General features: G+C 40.7%; 2 protein-coding genes across 3 annotated transcripts in view; one reads left to right on the top strand and one right to left on the bottom strand.

The window, feature by feature from the left end:
* Positions 1-17,427, top strand: part of IGF2BP3 (insulin like growth factor 2 mRNA binding protein 3) — a 128,131-nt gene extending 110,704 nt beyond the window's left edge. The window contains exons 11-15 of one of the 2 annotated variants that reach the window (XM_019652019.1): positions 9,664-9,780; positions 12,825-12,899; positions 15,881-16,012; positions 16,719-16,832; positions 17,118-17,427. In XM_019652019.1, the coding sequence (XP_019507564.1) occupies positions 9,664-9,780; positions 12,825-12,899; positions 15,881-16,012; positions 16,719-16,832; positions 17,118-17,216 (537 nt within the window). In that variant the 3' untranslated portion in view covers positions 17,217-17,427. Of the gene's footprint in view, positions 1-9,663; positions 9,781-12,824; positions 12,900-15,880; positions 16,066-16,718; positions 16,833-17,117 lie in introns of those variants that run through there. The other variant, XM_019652020.1, reaches the window with a different exon arrangement.
* Positions 17,428-19,808: 2,381 nt separating this feature from the next.
* MALSU1 (mitochondrial assembly of ribosomal large subunit 1) overlaps positions 19,809-20,984 on the bottom strand; it is a 15,593-nt gene continuing 14,417 nt past the window's right edge. Inside the window, exon 4 of the mRNA XM_019652021.1 lies at positions 19,809-20,167. Coding sequence (XP_019507566.1) covers positions 19,983-20,167 — 185 coding nt within the window. The 3' untranslated portion in view covers positions 19,809-19,982. The remainder of the gene's footprint in view (positions 20,168-20,984) is intronic.

Consider the following 20,984-nt stretch of genomic DNA (forward strand, 5'->3'; position numbering starts at 1 on the left):
CTCAAAGACTGGAAGGGAGGAGGTAAGCTTTTAAGCTCTCCCCCTATCCGCTTACCCCCACCCCCCCCAAAAAAAGAGGAGAATCTAAATTAATTCTGGAAGAGAAAATTCCATGTTCTAATTCCACTCCTGCAGGTTATTTTCATCCAATAAAGAGAAAACACCCCTTTCAGAGAATTGTCTTGTGTCTCTGGATACACCAATTAGGAGTAAATTTTACTTGCAAATAGCTGTCAGGTAATTTTCTGGTTTAATTTTTCAGAGAACAATTCTTGAACAAGTTTCCTTTTGGTCTTTAACTTCATGGGGGAGGAAGACTTAGTTGGAATAGCTTTGCCTTACTGTCTGTTAGACATGGTTCCTTTTCTAAACCCAAATCACTAATAAGTGGTCACCACTTTTTGAAATACAAATGAACTGACTATTGTTTTTAAAGGCATTAAATTTCCCAAAGCTTTTTTTGTTCTGCTTACCATCGTTTCGTGTGGTCCTTTCATTCCCTTTGGCTTCCCTTTCCTTCTTGCTGAAGAACAGTCTTGAAGTTCTGTGATGACATTTTTTTAAGAACCCGGGCGAGAGGCTTGGAGGTTGGCAGGTATAATATTTGCTCTCAACCCTCGGTGGTTACCCTCCACCGAGGCCTGGCATCCACAGCTGCTGCTGAGAAGCTTGCTCGTCCTGAGAAGCTCTCATAAAGAAGCTTACCAAGATTGTCTCTTTATCCTTGATGCCCTGTAAGTTAGCAATAAACCTCTGCTTTTACTTGAAATGCATATTGCCTGGCAAGGAGTAGGTTTTGATGACTAAATGTTGCAAAGAACCTGACTATTTTTATGCACTGCTTCCTCTTTCTTTTACAGTTGTGTCATCTTTCTCCTCGTGTTTTCTCACTTCTGCTTTGTAACATGAAAGTGGATTGGATGCCTCTTGTATTTGGATACATCCCCTGCCTCTGCTCATTCCAGAACTTTGCCGACCCCCCCCCCCCCCCATAGCATACCCTTCTTCCTGGAACCTGCCAGGTTGATTTTTCCCATAGAGCCAAAGAGGTGGTTCTTTCAACAGACAAAAAGTGTCAGTTTCTGCCAGCAGCTGGCTCATGCAGTATTGAGTTGGCAAACTTCAGGTTTATAAATGACAGGAAATGCTCCTTTCAGAAATGCTCAAACAGTAGGGAAGAGGCAATTGGCAGCTCGTGAGCAGAGCAAGAGCTGGAATTGGCACACAGCACCATCCATAGCTGGATGGTCTTGGCAGCTTGCTTTGGGGTTGGCAGACATTACTCCAAGTGCTGTTTTCTTCATAATTTTGATAACGTCTTTAGAGCCTTCCCAGAAGTCTGCAAAAACAGTAGTGTAACCTTAAAATTGCTAACTTTCTGCTGATGGAAGATGCAAGAAAGGTGAGCCAGTTCCTTAGGACTTAGCTAGTGGAAGGGGCTCTTTAAGAAACAATATGAGTTGGGGCCGGCCGAGTGGCTCAGTTGGTTAAGAGCTCGCTCAAGAGTTTGAGCTCTGGGTAACAGCGGTTCGAGTCCTGGCCCGAGCTGAGCTGCCACTGAGCTGCCAATAGGTGGCAGGATGGCTCAGCTAAAAAGAAAAAAAAAAGAAACAATATAAGTTGAAAGGGAGTTTTAGATTAGATGACTGTTTCAGGGAGTCCCTTCATCCTTCTCAGGATTTCTTACTGTGGGTGCAGGTCTTTTGTCAGTAAATAATTTCAAAGTAAGTAATTCATTGCACACCTTGATTACCTCTAAGAAGCCTTGATTAGTAAGTTATGGGGAAAGAGCTTCTTTGCTTTTTTTTTGAAAGACTTCAATATTCTTTTCAGGTCATGGAGTTGAGTAAACTTTGTTCCAGTTCCAGACCAAAATCCATTCAAACAAAACAAAAAGACCCAGGAGTATCTATTTTAGAAGCCCAAGGAAAGGCTGGCGTCCTGCCAGGTTCCTGGAGGCTGTTCTTGTTGGCTGGCGTACATGTCTCCCTGTCTCTGATGTCTTAGATTCTGTTCCCCACAGAGTAAATACACTTAACCTTACTGTTTGTTCATTCTTGTATCTCCTCACGATAGATGATTAGGAATTACTCATTGGCAGACTTCACCAGTTATGCAAACTTTCAGTTGAGCAGCTTTGTTCTTTTGTGTTTTTTTTCTCAAGCTAGAGCATAGAGTCTGCCAACAAGTCCAAAGGAAGTTTTGCCGATAGGCACCTGGCAGAAATCCACTGGGAAGCAGCTTGTGTCCTGTGAATGTCCTTCATCTCTGAAGGTTTAGGGAAAAGGGTTCAAGATGGTACACCTTAACTTTAACTTAAATGCAAAGACTGTGTCACAGAAAGGGTAACGCGATGAGTTTTTCCAAGCTCCATCTTGGAGACTTAAATTCACAGATGGGAGAGGCTTATCATAGCCCATTGTTCTGGCTTCTTAGTGTCGTAAGTAAACATGAGGTTATCTGCTTATCTGAGTGCCCAAATCCTGAAACCATGGCTCACTGTGTGTATATGCTCAACCCGTATGAGAAGGATTTGTACCAGAGAGCCAGTTGAATGATTGTCAAGTGGACAGGATGTTTACATGAGGTGCCTTACATTCCCAGGGGAAATTTGCTTTGACAAGTAATTTATGGCCAGGGAGATGCCGGGTGGACATGGAATTGGAGCAAAGGGAATTGGGCTGTGTTCAAAATGTCTTCATCAAGCTTCAGACCTCTGATGAGTCAACGTTTTATTAAGGTGCTGTTGCCAAGAGTACACGTCACCACACCAGTCCAGGGCACCCCCTCCTGGTGTACGTGGTCAGCTTCTAGCACTGTTTTTGCCTTTTGACAGGCTCTGCTGCTTCGATTTGCATGCCCGTGCAGAATGTGTCTCGGTCTGCTTAGTGATTCTCCAGGGCTTTACCCCTTCTGTCTGTTGTATTTTGTCTGCTGACCACCATTCCTTTTCTAAACTTCACACAACTTTTAAGTTTATTCTTAGTTTTCATGTTGGATTTGTTACCTTCCTCCTCTTCCCCAATTTAACAAAACAAAAGCACCAATAGTATTTCATCACTGTGGTAGGAATATTAGTTTGCTTTTGTTCAGCTTTTGAGGCTGTGACATAGTTTTTGCCTCCGAGCTCTTCTCATAGCCGAGGTCTTCTGGGCTAAGATGCAGGCTCAGGCTGTGCTTACTGGACTTCGGCTCGAAGGATGACGCCCCTTACGGTCATCTTGAGGACACTCATAAGTGGCTCTCTGGGATCCGTCCCAGGAAACATAGATTTTACTAATTAAATGAAACAGTTTTTCTTATAGACATGGTAAATCACGCAACTGATTTTTTTTTCCCCTTTTAATTAGCTGCTAGAGAGCTTAGAGCCAAATTTGTGTAATAACAGCACTTCTGGCTTCGTCTTGTCTTTTCTGTTCAGGTCCCTGTGCTCTTATTTCTTCACCTCCTTTGTCTTATCTTTCTAGGTTATGTGTACTTTGTAAGCAGCATAAAATCTTTCTGGAACGAGGCCCAGAAAACTAATTATATACAGTGGGGCAGATCTGGGCGAGTTACACATTAGATTTAGTCTAACCATTAAAAAGGTCCTTATCACCGCCAGACACCAGCACCCTCCCCCAAAGTATATTATTCAGAAGAACGTGATATGGATGTTCTCAGTGAGATAAAATATTTAGATCCTATATTTATCTAAAAAAAATGGTAAAGATTAATGCATCGGTTTTATTCTAAGGATCGGAATGACAAAATAAATTGGTGCTAATGCTGAGCACAGTTGATGGTCATTGTCAGCACTGATGCAGCTGGTCTATCCAGTTACGAGCTAGGCCTTCACGTGTCCCTCTGGAATCCATGGTGCGTGGGAATTGCGTGACACACTGGCAGGCAGGGAAGTATGGTGCTTTCCCAAAAGAGGCGCTGTTCTGATGGCTTGGAAATCCTGCAGAATGAAACCATTTTATTTGGTGTTCTTCACTGATGACTAGCAACAGAAGTGACCCAACCACGCTGTGCAGGACGGGCCCCTATTACACGTCTCCACAGTCAAGAGTTTCGTGTAAGGCAAATTCTTCTGGTGTCTGTGTGTTCTAAGAATGCTTGTAGAGAGAGCTCCAGGGGAGACAGCTGAGAGCTATAGGAATTCCTATAGTGTGTTATGATACCCTGGGAAACATAAGGAATAACAAAGAAATACCAAGCTGCAAAGAATATAGTGCAGCTATTTACACAGATGCCAAAGAAACAAAACCCAATAATCAGAGAAGAACCCAATGGTTTTTGTCAAGAATATTTCCTGGAGTTGAATTTTAGGCTAACTCTGATAGGAATTAGGAGGTTCGTGGTGGGGGTTATATGTAAAGGCAAATACTTAGATAAGCAGTTTAGATGATTGTCATTTGTAGAAAACTAGTCGTGGAGTCTAGAATCAGAAATTGCTGGATTTTTCGTAAGTATGAAAGGTATGGTTCGAACTAAAATGATTTCCCTCTCTTTAATGTATTTATTGACTCTAAGATAAATATATTAGCATGAGAATTTGGAACTATCTGTCAATTTTAAATGGTCATATTCTAATACAGAATTTCTATTACATAAAATCTTAGAGGTATTTGTATAAGGCACAAGATTTATGTTTAAAGATTTGATTGCAGTATTGTATGAATTAGTGAAAAATTGGAAACCAGACTGTCTGAAGGTCTTTAAAATAGCATCATCAGATATAACAAAATAACTGTCAGGTAAAGATGAAGGAATTGTGGATTTTTTTCTTGACAACTTTTAGATGATGTAGTTATTTTATTCTCATAGTAGAAACAAACATTGAAACTCTTAAGTTTAAGTTACAGAGTGTCTTAAACATGTATAAGATGGGTGTGTGCAGATGAGACACCAAACCTGTTTCTTTTCGTTTCTTCTAGTAGAGCATCGTGTGTGTGATTCAATTAATCTTTTTTTTTGGTAATTTTAATTGGGGTATAATTGACATAACATTAGTTTCAATGTACAACATGATTTGATATTTGTATATTGCAAAGTGATCACGACAAGTCTAGTTAACCATCTGTCACATCGTTATAAGAACTTTGTGATGAGAATTTTTAAGATCTATCAGCAACTTTCCAATATGCAGTACATATTATTAACTATAAGTCACCATGCTGTACATTACATCCCTGGGACTTATTTCACAACTGCAGTTTGTACTTTTTGACCCCCTTTATATCATTATTAATCTTTAGTTATCCCTATTCTTCAAAATAAAGAAAAATTTTAATGGACTATTTCTGGTGTCCTTTTTAGCATGTTGATGATTAAAGGCTTAAGCTTTTGCCAACTACACATAATAAATTTCTTATGATTCATAGGAAGTCATGCTGAGGCAGATAAAAGGGTAGCACTTTCTTGATGCGAGTTCTATTAGGCCATTTTTATAGTAACTTATGCGGCTCTAGGTGTATATTTCAAAGCGTAGCCATACTCATTGGAAGCAGGGTATATACTGTTTTGTTTTGTTTTTTGTTTGTGACTATGACTAAGGTGATAGAGAAGCTCAGATTTGAATCCTGGCTCCAACATTAGTATGTGACCTTGTGCAAGTGACTTAACCTCTCGGCTCAGTTCTCTGATCTTTAAAATGGGAATATTGTTGGTTTCTATCAATTGGATCAGTTGTGAGTTGTAAATGAGGTGAAGCACAGCACCTCACAGAGGAAACTCTCAATCTCGCCACACAGAATTGCTTGTATACCCCTGCTCTCTGATCAGTCACCTTCCTCTTCAACCCAAGTTTTTATACCAGCATGCTTTTTACCCATCTCCCACTACTTACAAAAAACACAAAGGCAGCATTCCAATGTTCCATGAACGTGTTAACTGGAACTACACCATTCTGTGTGGGATGAGTGGGAGCCTTTTTGTGTAATTCAATAATATTTATCAACTTAAAATGTTTAGGCCCTTTGACTCAGCATTTCTAAGAATTTATGCAATAGAGGTATTTATACAAAGGCAGAAAACTTTGTACAGAGATTTGATTGCAGCAGTACATGAATTAGTTGAAAATTGAGAATTATATACATACACAATAGGGATGAGATAAATCAACTGTGGTGTATCTATTTGAAGGAATACTCTGATGATAGAATGAGGTAGGAATGTCTGAATGTCATGGGGAGATAGCCAAGGTGTATTGTTAAGGTAAAACAAATTAGAGCATGTTATACGTAATATGCACCTTTTTAAAAAAATTGAATGCATTTCCCCCCGTGAAACATGTCTGCCTGTCCTTTTCTAGTTTCCATGTCTTCCTTTTCACTGGGTTTTTGTCATTCTTCCTGAGAATTTGGCTTGAAAGAATTAATTAGGACCATTTGGGCTTGGTACTTTACTTGGACAATTAGGAGATTGTGGAGTTAAGTTATTTGGTCAGTGTGAGTTTTTCTGATTGATTCTGGAATTTTCTAGGCAAGTTTCAGACTTGGATATTGTTTTACGTCAGTTTGTATCTTGTCTAATATCATTTCCCTTATGTCCATTTTTTAAGTGGCCAATTGGCAAAAGAGCCAGCCAGCTCTTTTATTATTTCTAGAGCTTTTGTTTATCTTATCTATTTTATTTACCTATCTTATTTAAATTTTTTTTTAATGTTTTTGGCTAATAAACAACAGAGATGTACGTATTTCTCCCAGTTCTAGAGGCTGAAAGTCTGAGATCAGGGAGGCAGCATGGTCAGGTGAGAGCTCTCTTCCAGGTTAGACTTCTGGTTTTATCCTTACATGATGGAAGGGCCTAATTTATCTTTTTTAAATCATTGCTTCAGAAGAAGGAAATTAAAGACTTAAAAAAAATTCCTACTGAATAGTGTGACTAAACCATGTCCTATGGGACAACCTTCTAGTAAGTCCGTGCTGAGGGAGAAGGAAGAGGAATGGCTGACTCATCAGTCCGTGGGCTTCTGCCCTTGACCATCAGTATCTTGCCCCACACACGTGGCGCTTTGTGCCGAGCTCTCTAGCTCCCCTCTGCGCTTACAGGGAGGAGATGGTGCCCACGTTAATGCCACTGGTAATTTTTGTGTGGTAAGTGTGGTGATGTCCTTTGGTGGAGGAACACTAAGTGGGAAAAATTATGTTTCTTTATCCAGTAAGAATGAATGAGCCCAGTGCCGCTACTTTCTTTGACTAAGATTTTCAAAAACTTCTAAATAAACTTCTAAAGATTTCCCTAGTTTCAGAGATGCTTAAAAGCAAAACTGCTGTCATATTTTTGTTTGAGACTGTTAAAAAAATTTAGGAAACGTTTAGGTTAAAAAACTAGAAATTAGACTGGAGCTGTTTTGTGGCTGTATGTGTACACATTACAGTATGGGTGGATGGAGTTCTTAGGAATGGAATTTATAGTATCCTACATGTAAGAATATAAGGAAGGTTCACGTTTCTTACCAAGTAGTAAATGTGTATACTTCTGACTGCAAAGTATTCTGTAACATTTCTAGAAATCTGTTTGCTAGGTGTACTTTTTATTTTTTAAACAAATGCATATTATGCTTGGTTTATTCGGTTGTTGCTGATCTTAAAATATTTCTTAGCACATTTGGGAAATCTCTGTACTTCCTTCTCAGATTTGCTGTGAACCTAAAACTGCCCCAAAAAAGTCTTAAAAAATAAAAGTAAAACATCTCTTGGAACACATTACTTAGAATTAACTTATCCTTGGAAGCATGTTTTTCTTACTGTTGTTAGAAGGTAAACAAAGTGTTACCTGCATGAACATGTGTCAGCTTCTGCATTTTAGAACCTTTAGCTCACCGGTGACATTACTGAACTTTGAACTGGCCTTTTTAGGGACTCAGTCACTGTGAACTGCCCTCTTGTATCCTTTATCCCTGCAAGAATGACTATTTGAAGGGAGACTCGAGAAGGGCACAGCTGGCTTGAGGTGGGAAGATGAGGAGGAATGAGGCATACGGATAAAATCCATTGATGAAAAAACCTTTTAGGAATTAGCCTTCAAAGTGTTCTCCAATTTGTCCAGGTATAAGGGGGAAAGGGAAGGTAGAGATAAAGAATTATATGGGAAAGAGTCTTAGGCATTTTACCACTAAGGTGAATTAGTTCTCTTCTATTCCTGTTCTATGCTTGGGTGTGGTTAAGTACTGAATAGTAGTAGTGAAGTTTTACATGATTTAGAAATACAGAGATTCAGGAGTGTTTCCCTTTGAGAATAGTTCTAAGTATGTGTTTAAGAAGCAGACCCTACATGGATAAGGTGTGGAGCTGGTATCCTTAGAGGCTGTCGTGCCTGCTGATGTGTAGCCCAGAATTTATCTGTCAGGAACTTATCTTGGATATAGTGATGGGGAAATCTTACTAAATTTTTTTTTTTAAAGATTTTATTGGGGGAATTGGGGGAGGGGAACAGACAAGTTGCTGTCCTTTCGTTCTTCAGTCTAGTTGTGGAGGATGCAACTTCACTGGCCCATGGTGTATTATCATTGCGCTCTTCCCGGGTGAGGCAGATCAGTCGCCGGCCACTGGACGGCCGCTCATGGCGGCTCTTGGCAGCTCACGCCGGCTGCCAGCCACTCACGGTAGCTTACATCAGCCCACTGCAGCTCTCCACTGCAGCCTACACCGTTGCCGGCAACTCATGGCAGCCCAGCTCCAGGTCGAGCTGTTGTTCACCATCTTAGCTGTAGAGGGCGCAGCATCACTGGCCCTCATGTGGGATCCAAACCGGGGCCCTGCTGCTCAGAGCTGGCGTCCCAAGCCAACTCTTAACCAATGCGCCTCTCGGCTGGCCCGGATCTTACTAAATTTTAAACACAATCTTGTCCCTCTATTCTAATATGTTTACAGTTTATAACATTTAAATATCTTTTACTTTTTATTATTTTTTTAAATTGGGGGGTTAGGGGAGGACAACAGTGTTGGGGAATTGATGAAGGGGACCAGCCAAGCTGTTGTTCTTCAATCTTAGTTGTGGAGGGCGCCAGTCGCCATCTGGCTGCCCGTTGGCAGCTCGTGGCCTCTAATCTCGAGGTGCTGTGTTACAATCTTAGTTGCAAGTGGGCGTAGCCACCATCCCATTTGGGAGTCGAACCAGCAGCCTTGTTGTTAAGAGCACATGCTCTATCTACTGAGCCATCCGGGCGGCAGCTCAGCTCAAGGTGCCGAGTTCAGTCTTAGTTGAGGTCTGGCAGGCGTAGCCCACTATCGAACAGGCAGTCTTGTTGTTAGGAGCATGTGCTCTCCCCAGCTGAGCCATTGTTGGCAGCTCAGCGACAACTCAGCTCGGGCGCAATGTCACTGGCCCATGTGGGAATCGAACCGTTGGCCCTGTTGCTCAGAGCTCGCGCTCTTAAGCTAACTCTTAACCAATTGAGCCACTTGGCCGGCCCTAAATCTCTTTTAAATCTGCAATTTGGTGACATTCTGAAGTTTATGAAAGCTGAATACAGAAGTGACAGTTCAAGTGCAGATGCTTTCAGGATGCATATGTAAGATCGTCTCAACCTGTTAGGTAAACACATGTCAACTTAACTGTGGTGGTTTTCTAAAACACACATCCCTGCTGAATGAGAATGCCTGCAACCCCAATCCAATGACAATAGCTTGATTTGTATTAAATAAGCATGATGTTCTGTTTCATTTCCAACAGCAGTCGGAAACGGAGACTGTTCACCTGTTTATCCCAGCCTTATCCGTTGGTGCCATTATCGGCAAGCAGGGCCAGCATATCAAACAGCTTTCTCGCTTTGCAGGAGCGTCTATTAAGGTACTGCTCTCCCTCTGTGGCTCTCCTGGTGCCTTAAATCGAGTAAGTTAGAGACATGAGTCTTCTTGCCACTTTATAATGTGAATCGAAGGGGGCAGTCTATCCTGAGGCTACCTAGGGGTGTGACAGGAAACCCCAAACAGTAGCTTAAACAAGGTAAGTTAAATTCTCTCTCCAGAAATAGTCCAGAGGAGAGCAACCCAGCGCTGGGGCTGTGACTCTGCCCCACAACCCTTGGACCGAGGTTCCTTTTGGCTCATCTACCCCAGGTGTGGCCTTGGTCTCTTACGGTCCCAAGTGACACTACTCAGTGTTCTAACAACCAAATCTGTGGTCCAGCCAGTAGGAGAGGAGGGCGTAAGAACCTTTCTCGTAAGGTTTCCTATGAGCTGCTGTAGGATGTTTCCGCTTACATTCTGTTGCCATGGGGTCAGATGTAGATGAAGGGGCAGCTGGGAAATGTGGTTCATGTGTGGTCACCTAAATTTTATTACGATGGAAGGTGGTAGGGTAACAAACATCAGAGGACCACTACTGGTATCTGCTGTCTAGCTAACTGCGTGTTCTGAAGATTCTGTATTTTGATATGTTGAGAAACACAGGTCATTTTGTTTTAAAAGAATACACAAATTAAAAAAAAAAACCCAAAAGAATACACAAATTGACAAAGTCTTGATATGATAGTTTTCTTCAGGAAAACACTCTATTGGGGGGTTTTATTTTGTTTATGTATTATAAACTTTTTATAAAAATTTTTATTTAAAAGAATATAGTACCCAAAAAACTTCCAATGTTTGTAGCATCTTTATTTATAACTGTCCCAAAATGGGAAGAAGCAAATGTTTGTCAACTGGCAAATGGATAAACTGTGGCCCACCTATACAATAAATATTGCTTAGCAATAAAAAGGAACAAACTATTGATACATACTATCGCTTGGATGAACCTCACGTGTTATACTAAGAGAAAGAAGTCCAACTCAAAAAGCCACACACTGTATGAACCCATTTATATGACAATCTGGAAAAGGCAGAACTGTAGGGATGGAAAAAAAAATCAGTGGTTGCTAGGAGTTGGACGTGGAGGAGGGGTTCGCTACAAAGAGACAGCATGAGGAAATTTTGGGAGCGATGGAACTGCTTTTATTTTTATTATGGTGGTGTTTACATGACTATGCATTTGTTACCAAATGAGTGAATTTTACTGCATGTAAAATAAATAATAAAGCCACACACACAGAGAAATAGTCCTCAGACCCTCTCTTGTAGCAAAAGATAACAAAATACATGCACAGGAAATGCAGCCAAAATAAATAAGTGGGTAAAGGGGAAAAGCACGATAAAAGTTCAGGTGGTGAAGCAACTTTACTATCATGCTAGTTTTTCTGATTAATTAGTTAAAAATAGATCTCTGACACATGCTCACACATTAAAAAGAACCCAGTAGATTCGTTCTGGAAAAACTGCCACGAACATTTCATGAACAAGAAGAACTGGGTATTTAGACGTAGGTTTCTTTTTCTTTCTGGCTTTCATGGAGGTTTTACAATGAGGTTAAAAATGTTTTTGTTTCCTAAGAGTCTGAAACACACATAATATGAAAGATTCATCACCACTCTTTTAAACACTTTGGTAGATTTACATATATGTAAATTTCCAGATATTTTCTTGCTTTAATAGGCATATATTTGGTTATCACCAAACCATAATGTATGTTCACGTCTTGCTCATTTAGATTGTTCTTAATTTATCCTGCACAGATGTAATGTGCTGAACAAAGTTCTTTAGCCAAATTGTTATACACAACCATGTTCTTAAACAAAAGTCCACTGAAATAGCTTTGATGAGTCAACGGGCACGTTTTTTTGTTCAGGCTTTTGAGAGATTGTGGCATTTTCTAGTCCTAACCTCAGTACGAGTGCCCTTTACCAGCCTCCATCAACCAATTTTGACAAAGGCACTTTTAAAAAAAGAAAACTAGTCAGAAACATAAAAATTATCTTCTCTTCAGGGGTTTCCTGTGAATAATTCTAAGAGTTTTGACTAAAAGGAAGTAATTATTTGCCAATTTTATACACTCAAAAGTAGTCAGTGCCCAGCATAAAGCAGGAATAGTATCAATTTGGCTCTAGGTGACAGAGATGTTTCTTTTATGTTGAGGGAGGGAGGAAGCGTTGACTCCATGAAGAGTCAACACATTCTGTTGATTGTAAACGTGATCAGACTGAGTGGTAGAACTTGGAGTGGTTTTTATTGTCTTTTTTGTTTCCTATTCTTATGTAGTAAGGTACTTTTTAAATTAGAATCAATTTGCTTCCTGTACAGTAAAAGTCTAGCAAATATTTTTCTTTTAAAACAACTCCTTACCAGCTGGGTCCCAGAATCCTTTCTTACTGTGACTCGGTGGATGTGCTGAAGGGAATTCCTCCCCCTTCAACAGTCTCTACATTTCCCCAGGCCAGAGTTGTGTGTGATTTCAGATATGCTGAAATAGACAAGTCTGAGTTTACTTTTCTTCTCTCAAATTCATGGTAGTATTTCATGTTACTCCAGTGAGCGTACTTTGGGGGAATTGACCCATCATCCTCATCTGTGAACGTAGCGGTTTCTTGCACGTACAGGAAGCCTGGGGGGTTCTGATGCATGTGGGCCAAGGACCACACTGAGCACCACTAGTGTACTTAGAAACGTGGGCGGTGGAGATGGAGCCCAGCTGACCCTCCAGTTCTGGTAGCTGTGTGATCACTGGCCAGGTAGCTCACCTTCTCCTTCAGTTTGCCCATTCGTAAAGTAGAGGTAATACTTCATCAGGATGGAGTGAGGGTTAGCTGAGACTGCAAATGGACTTTCACGTTGGGGTCAGGGGCCGTGTAAGTACACAGTATCCAGTAGTAGCAGTAGCTAACAAACCCACATTAATCACTGCCTCTTCAGGACTTCCTTCCAGAAGGCTTGCATTCTACATTTCAGTAAGTCATGTGCACGTGTAACATTTCTATTAGTGGCACCTGAAAATGGCGTAACCCCTCGATGGGTCTGTTACAGATTGCTCCAGCGGAAGCACCGGATGCTAAAGTGAGGATGGTGATCATCACCGGGCCACCAGAGGCTCAGTTCAAGGTATGTGCTCTCGAGTCCATACACAGGTAATGCATGGATGCAGAGAATGTTATTGGCGTCTTTTCAGGAACTCTGTCACCTGGCTTCTTCCTTAAATGCAGCTAATACTTAATAGAAAGAATTTCTTGATGGAAATTTGTAAGACTAAGAACCAAGTAGAAACACACCCAAAACTAAATTTCAAAAGCAAACCCAAAGACTGTTTTGAGTTTTCATGGTTGTTGGGTTTACCCATCTCCCAAGAGAAATTTGTCAATGCCTCATTATCGTATGTGCAAGTGAGACCTTCAGACTGAAGTTTACTAACCTGCCTGGTAATGTGCTTTGTAAAACTTGTTCCCTTTTTTTCCCCTTGTCCCTGAGAAGCTTTCAATGCCCCCTCCCTCTTCCCCTTGGATGTACTGTTAGCCCTTGTCCATAGTCTCGCCACAAATCACTCTAATCCTTCAAATTTTATAGCTGTGGCATGTGTCCTGGTGTGAACCTCTGCTCTCATTTGTTGGGGTCGGGAGCCTTTGAGACTGGAATGCCCCTCGCAGTATTCTGGGTGATGCAGCTCCGTGATGAACAGCAGAGACTTGGCAGCCAGGCAGCTTGTTCAAATCCCAGCTCTACTCTTTATCAGCGGTGTGAACTTGGGCAAGTTACTTAACCTTTCTCTGGCTAGTTCCTCATCTGTAAAATGTGGATAAGAGCACCCACAAGGTTTAAACAATATATAAGGTGCTTAGAATAATGCCTGACTATAGGAAGCACAATATAAATGTGCTGGTGATGATAAGCTGACTGTCTGGGTGAATCAGACGAAGACCGTGCCAAATGCTCAAATTTGCAAATATTTAGTATCCGAGTACATGGTTTCTCTTGTAAAACTTAGTGTGGGGGGGTCTTGTTTGTCTTAAGTAAAAGCAACTACTGAATTCTAAAGAAACCAATTTATCCAAAATCCATGTCTTGTTCCTACCGTGTAGCAGCTGTATAACAGGACAACTCTTTTTTTTTTTTTTAAAGATTTTATTGGGGAACTGGGGAAGGGGACCAGCCAAGTTGTTGTTCTTCAGTCTTCATTGTGGAGGGCACCAGTCACCATCTGGCTTCCCGTTGGCAGCTCGTGGCCTCTAAGCTCAGGTGCTGTGTTCAACCTTAGGTGCGGTTGAACAGCTAACCAGGCGTAACCATCATCCCATGCGGAATTCGAACCAGCAGCCTTGTTAAGAGCACACACTCTATCCACTGAGCCATCTGGGCGGCAGCTCAGCTCAAGGTGCCGAGTTCAGTCTTAGTTGCGGGTGGGCATAGCTCACCATCGAACAGGCAATCTTGCTTCACCAGTTGAGCCATCCTGCCACCTGTTGACAGCTCAGCGGCAGCTCAGCTTGGGCACAGCGTCACTGGCCCATGTGGGAATCAAACCGGCAGCCCTGTTGCTCAGAGCTCATGCTCTTAAGCCAGCTCTTAACCAACTGAGCCACTCAGCCAGCCCTAACAGATGACTCTTTAATCTTTAGCTCTAAAATGTGACAAGTGCCTACACCTCTCCCCATTTCCTCCTTTTTAAAACCATCACTTTCTTTGCCCTCTGTTTTCTAAGGGCCGTTTTTCACTAACAATCCAAAGGCTTTTTTCACCTAATTTATAGGAAGAACATGAAACAAAAGGAGTTGCTTTGAGATGTGGGTGTCAGTTGACTAGGCTCAAACTCAGGTGAAGAAATTTAGTCCCTCACAGGAGCCTTGTGGTCCGGGCAGGGCAGTTCAAGTCAGAAGTCAGAAATGTTGAAACTGTTTCCTATCCTAAACCTATAGGGTCAGTCACTTTTAGTTTGAAATCTTAAAAGATAAATACAAACATCAATTATTACTGTTTCTTCTTGGTGTTGGGCTTCTGCTACTCGATAAAATGGAAGGACTGTCTTGCAATTCCTCCAGTGCCCATGCCGTACAGTTGTCTTAAATTGAACACTTCAGAAAAGCTATAATGCTTATATCTCATTTATGTGATCAGTGATAATTACAAATGAATTATTTTAGAGACCTAAGGAACAGCAAACTTCCTAACCCGTATTTTTTTCTCAGGAGCTTTTTGGAGAATGATGTATATCCCCAGTGTCCTCCGTGTTAACAGCTACATCTGTGGTTAGACTTTGAGGATGAATGGCATATATACCAGATGTGTCTTTTCCTGTAATCCCCTAAAATTGAGCTCATCATTTCTGCACCAATGAAAATGTGTCGGATACTTTTGTTTTTGTGGTTTGCACTGGCAGCTTATTAGATCAAACCAACTCTGACATCTTTTTCCTTTGGTGCATAGCAGAGCAAATTAATGGTTGTACATCATAGGAGAGGTTTCTTATGTATAACTTCTAGTTGTGTGCAGTAGGTAACAGGATGTGTTGACTACAAATATCAGAAGTATATGTTAACTTGATTTTGTAGCCTTATTAAAACTACCCGGCTAAGACGGAGAAACGTGTTTAAACTGGAAACACTCCTCTCAGCAGGTGTTTTACTGGCCCATTTAGACAGCAGCATGGCTTCCTGTGAGCCTGGCACAGCTGGCTCTGTAGTTCTTCTTCCCATCTCTTTTGCTCAAGAAAAACACGATTATTTTCTTAGTGCCTGTAGGAGAGGTTTTACCTTTCAGGATTGGAGAGCAAGTGGCCATTTGCCCATAAAAGTGATTTAGTTTTAGTTAGGATGACTACTAATTAACTGTCTTTAACTGTTCTCAGAAGAACATGGTTTATTCCTCTTTCATCGATCACTCAATTACTTCGTCTGTGATGTGTGGCTGTTACTGTCAACCTTCCCTCAGGCTCCCTAGAAAACTTCACCATCTCTTATGTGATCTTCAACGACCTATCAAATGCAGATGTGCCTCTGGAAGGGCTATTCCAGTGGATCTGAGCCATCTTTGAAGCTAATGGACCTTTTGTCTCCTAGATGAATGACACTGATAGGATATGTTCTCATCTGTAGGCTCAGGGAAGAATTTATGGAAAAATTAAAGAAGAAAACTTTGTTAGTCCTAAAGAAGAGGTGAAACTTGAAGCTCATATCAGAGTGCCATCCTTTGCTGCTGGCAGAGTTATTGGAAAAGGAGGCAAAACGGCAAGTACTTCAGCAAAACCTGTGCAGTGGTATGAAAGTGAGAGCATTGAAAGGTACTTAGGAGTTCCAAGTCCCTGAATTTGGGCTAATTTAGAAAAAGCAGGACCATCTGGGCCAAGGTTTGGAGAAGACTGCCTTTTGTTTTTCTTATCTGAGTGTCAGTAATGCCTCTCTTTCAAACCCCTTTGTGAGAGGACTGGCTCACTTATGTAAGGGGCATTGAGCATTTTTCTGTTGATATAACTTCAGCTTTTTGTTTTTATTGCACAGTGACATGAAAAGAAATTTTTTAAATGTCATCTACCTTTATAACTTGTACCTCTATAACTGAAAAACGCACACAGTTCCCAGTTTAACACATGTAACTTCTAAGTTGCTTTCAAAGCTGTTTACAATTTTGAAGTGCTTGAGAGTATACCCTTGGGAATCAGACTTACAGGGTTTGAGTCTGGTTCTGCCTCCACGAATGTAACTTTGGGCGCGTCAGTTTCATTGGCTAAGCCTTAGTTTTCATCGTCTTGAATGGGGACAATGTTAATAACCTGATAGAATCATTAGTGGATTGGATGAAATCTGTAAAGCCATAGCTAGTGTTTGGTACAGCAAAGTGGGGTTTTAAAAGAAAGTGGGATTTAAAAAAAAGTAAATGCTCAAAAAATGGTGATGAAAGAAAAACCTCAGCGTGACTTATATTTATCTTTTTCAGGTGAATGAGCTCCAGAATTTGTCAAGTGCAGAAGTCGTTGTCCCTCGTGACCAGACGCCTGATGAGAATGATCAAGTGGTGGTCAAAATAACTGGTCACTTCTATGCTTGCCAGGCAAGTGGGGTCTAACATGATAAGCTCTTCTGCTGCTTTCTCAAGTGGAAGCAAGTTTCCTCTGGGTGGCCCCACCCCATATAAATACTTAAGGTTGTTTAATGCTAAACACTTTTAATCCCCCTTTTAGCAGGTGATTTCAGGGACTCCTAGCAAACTGAACTAATTAGTATGTATCTTTAATCTTCAAATAAATTTCTATTTGAAGTTGTTGAAATGGAAAAGTAAAACAGCTTTTAGTAACTTTTGATCAGGTAGAAATGTTAAATCTCTATCCTTTTGTAGGTTGCCCAGAGAAAAATTCAGGAAATTCTGACTCAGGTAAAGCAGCACCAACAGCAGAAAGCTCTGCAGAGTGGACCACCTCAGTCAAGACGGAAGTAAAGGCTCAGGAAACAGCCCGCCACAGAGGCAGATGCCAAACCAAAGACGCTTAACCAACAGACGGGCGCTGAACCCCCATCCAGAATCCCATGCACAATTTTACCCAGCCAGTTGTTTCTGAGGACCAGGCAACTTTCGAACTCCTGTCTCTGTGAGAATGTATACTTTATGCTCTCTGAAATGTATGACACCCAGCTTTAAAAAGAAAAAAAATCGGGAGGGGGGAGGGAGGGAAAGAGAAGAGCTCTGCGCTTCCCTTTTGTTGTATTCTCAGTGTAACAAATATTCTCATTTTTCTTAATATTCCCCCATAATGCCAGAGACTGGCTTAATGATGCATTCACTAAATTCATCAAATAAATAAAAATAGATTGCTCCTAAGTCCAATTATTAAAATTGGATCAGAATTGAATTATTACAGGAACTGAAATGTTAAGCTGTTAGCACAGAAAAACTCTTCTCAGTTTTGTTTTTATCTAACACTAACACGAATAACCTAAGGGAAGTGCTGACTGGTGTTGGCAGGGGTATTGAACGTGCATTTTTACTCAACTACCTCAGGTATTCAGGAATGCAATGAAAGCAAAATTTTGTGGGGTTTTTTTTTTTTTTTGAAAATTTTATATACTTTATAAAAGATAAAAGTCCAACTGTTTTTTAAAAAATGAACTTAAAATTTAATTAGCTAACAGGCAGATAACAGAGAAAAAAATTTTACTTCTGGCTGATGACAGTAAAGCTGGAAAATAATTTCAGGTTTTTTGAGGCTTTTGACAGTTATTAGTTGGAAAATCCAATAACTGTCCAGTGACATGGAGCAGTGCCTATATTTGGAGAGCAGCGATACCATTCATTTTTTCGTTTATGGCAGGGGACGTTTGATGGTACTGACAGCGCAGTGGTTGCAGGAGGTTTGGAATGGCTAGTTTCAATGGCTTCTGGAAACCTCCGTTCTTTGTTTGGCTACATGATTGAATGCATTAATGCTCTGTGCTTTTGACTATCACTACCTAAAGAAAGTGCATCAGTGAAGAGATGCAGCCCCTGTGGACTTGGATTGGCAAAAAGCAAGCCTCAGCTTGTCTTCCAGGATGCTGGGTTTGCCCACACACCTCAGACAGTTGGTCTGCGCTTTCAGCAGACCTCACAAGAATTGCTTTTCTGAAGCCCAATGGGGCAGTCAGATGGTTTGACAGTGTTTAAAAAGGTTACATCTGCATGTGCCAGGCGCTGTCATGAGCCTCACTAAGCTGTTTTGAAGATTTTTAAACAATAAGTCAAGAAAAATGAAAAGCCATCTCAAATATTACATAAAATGCAGCAGGATTTCTGTATTCTCTGCAACCAGTTATTGTAAGGAATATAATTTGAATGACTGTGAGAAAACATTTGACCTTTGACACTGAACTAATTTGCCCATCTGTAACTTGATGGCAAAGCCCAGTATGTACAATTATGTGGGTGTGAGTGGTCTCCAAGGCCACGCTGCTCTCAGAATTGTTTGCGTTACTTTTGTTCATAAAATGATCACAGTCATCATATCCCACTAATCTGAAGGACCTATAATACCCCTTAAAAACCATTTTTGCCTCATTTGTATTTCAAGATGAATTTCTACAGCCCAGGTAAATTTTTCTGATGATCTGCATATCAGACATTTTGAAAATGACTTGAAATGTTTTCCTAAATGTTTTCAGAAAACAAGTTTATTTTGTAGGTTTAGCCAAAAAGTGCCCTTTTTGTCACCGAATTCATCTAGCATTCATAAATTTTTTTTCCATACAGTTAAATGCTAAAAACAAAACAAAAAAAACCATGAACTGGCTTTCTAGTTGGTTTTCAGGTGAGGTGCGCTTTAAGGCCAGAGCTCTTCCTCAGTATTTGATTTTTTCAATATTTGGTGTTTGTTTTTTTTTTTAAATACAGATAGGTGCTGCATTTATATCCGCTGGTTTAAATTCTGTCATATTTCACTTCTAGCCTTTTAGTGTGGCAAATCATGTTTTACTTTCAGTTAAGCATTGGTAATGGAGTATCTGGTAATAGCTAGGAAATAATTCTGTAACTGAGTTTGTACTCACCGCATACGGATCATTCCTCATCTGTAATGTGCCCCAAATGCAGCTTCATTTTCCAGATACCTTCATGCAGAATAAAGTTTTTCATCATTAGGTGCAGCTTGGTGTGTCATTTTATTTTTGGCTTTTCAAATAAATGTGAGTTCTAAATTTGGTCAAATTATAAACTTAAAAAGACTTTTAGTAAAATTGTGCCAATCTCAAGTTAAGCACCAGTATCTACTGGTGAATTATTTTCTCTATTCCATGGTACTTAATGTGAAATGTGAACCCGGATAACACTGCTGCGTAGGAACTAAGAACTACAGGCTTTAAGTCAGAGGATCAGTGGGGTGCTTATGTGATTTTTGTTTTATTTAAGTTTTTTTTTTTACTATTCCAGTCTACAGAATAAGATTTACACTTAAGCAAAATTAATTAAAATCTGAGCAGAGAGCTCAGGTGTAGCATAGGGACCAGTGACAACTCCAGGAAATCCTTCTGGGATCTCAGGAATAAAGACAACATATCAAAATTTTAGTTGATGCTCATTTACCTACAGTCTCCACAACCAGATTTCAGTTAGCAGAGTGCCCATAATTAATAAGACTTGCTTTGACAACAACTTACCCAACTGGGTGGGGTTTAGGAGCTATATTTTTGAGAAGTGACTCATCCCAATCTGAAATGACTAAAACAGTATCATTTATTAACATTTGAACTCCACTGAAGTCAGGGATGAAGTGTCATCTTCTATGCCAAGAATGAAGTCTTCAGGTAATGTCTCAGGTGCCATCTGAGCTAACTGGTCATCATAAGAACGTAGGGTCCATAACTTCTCTAGTTCATATGTTTCTCTGGTTTCAGGAAGCATCAAATGAATCACCATGCTGCCTATCAAGGAGAGATAAGAGTTACAATGAAGCAGTTCTTTGACTGTTATTTTTGCCATCGCCCAACCCTCTGTGACAATTTATTATTCATAGTATACCTAGGAACTCGTACTGTGGTTTTTCAAAGTGTGGACTACAGATGAGCATCATTTGGGAACTTGTTTGAAATGCAAACTGTGGATTCCATTCAACAAAATACCACGGAAGTGCTGCTCTGCCTTTTAGTCAGTGCATCATACATATAATGTCAACATGTAACGTTACTCAAGTGTTAACTTTCTTCAAGTAGCTAAAGGTGAGGTCTGTCTGATTTCTCTTGGGAGACAATTATCCAAATGTGTCACATTTATGCACATCGTGTGAGCAAAGCACTGACTGCCTTTTATTCTGGACTGTCTTAGGGATGTTTATATGGCAAACAGTCTGATACTGTCTCTGGAGCAAAGGGCAGGTTTGCTTACAGCAGTGGTTTTCAATCAAGGGCATTTTTGATTTTCATAGCTGGGGAATAGAGAGAAGGGTTACTGTCCTCAATACACAGGATATCCCTGCCCACTCCCACCAAAATTACCTGATCCAAAAGGGTAGTAGTGACAAAGCTGAGAAACCCTGACTTACAGCCTTGCCAGAAAAAATATCTCCAGCCAGAACAAATGCAGGCCTGCTTCCTGCCCATTATAAAAGATGTGGAGGACCTGCCAAGAGTGGCGCATTGGTTAAGATCTGGCTTGGGACACCAGAGGGCCCCGGTTCGGATCCCACATATGAGGGCCAGTGACACTGCCCTCTACAGCTAAGATGCTGAACAACAGCTCAAC

The sequence above is a fragment of the Hipposideros armiger genome, unplaced genomic scaffold, assembly GCF_001890085.2.
Source record: "Hipposideros armiger isolate ML-2016 unplaced genomic scaffold, ASM189008v1 scaffold_171, whole genome shotgun sequence".
Taxonomy (NCBI): Eukaryota; Metazoa; Chordata; class Mammalia; order Chiroptera; family Hipposideridae; genus Hipposideros; species Hipposideros armiger.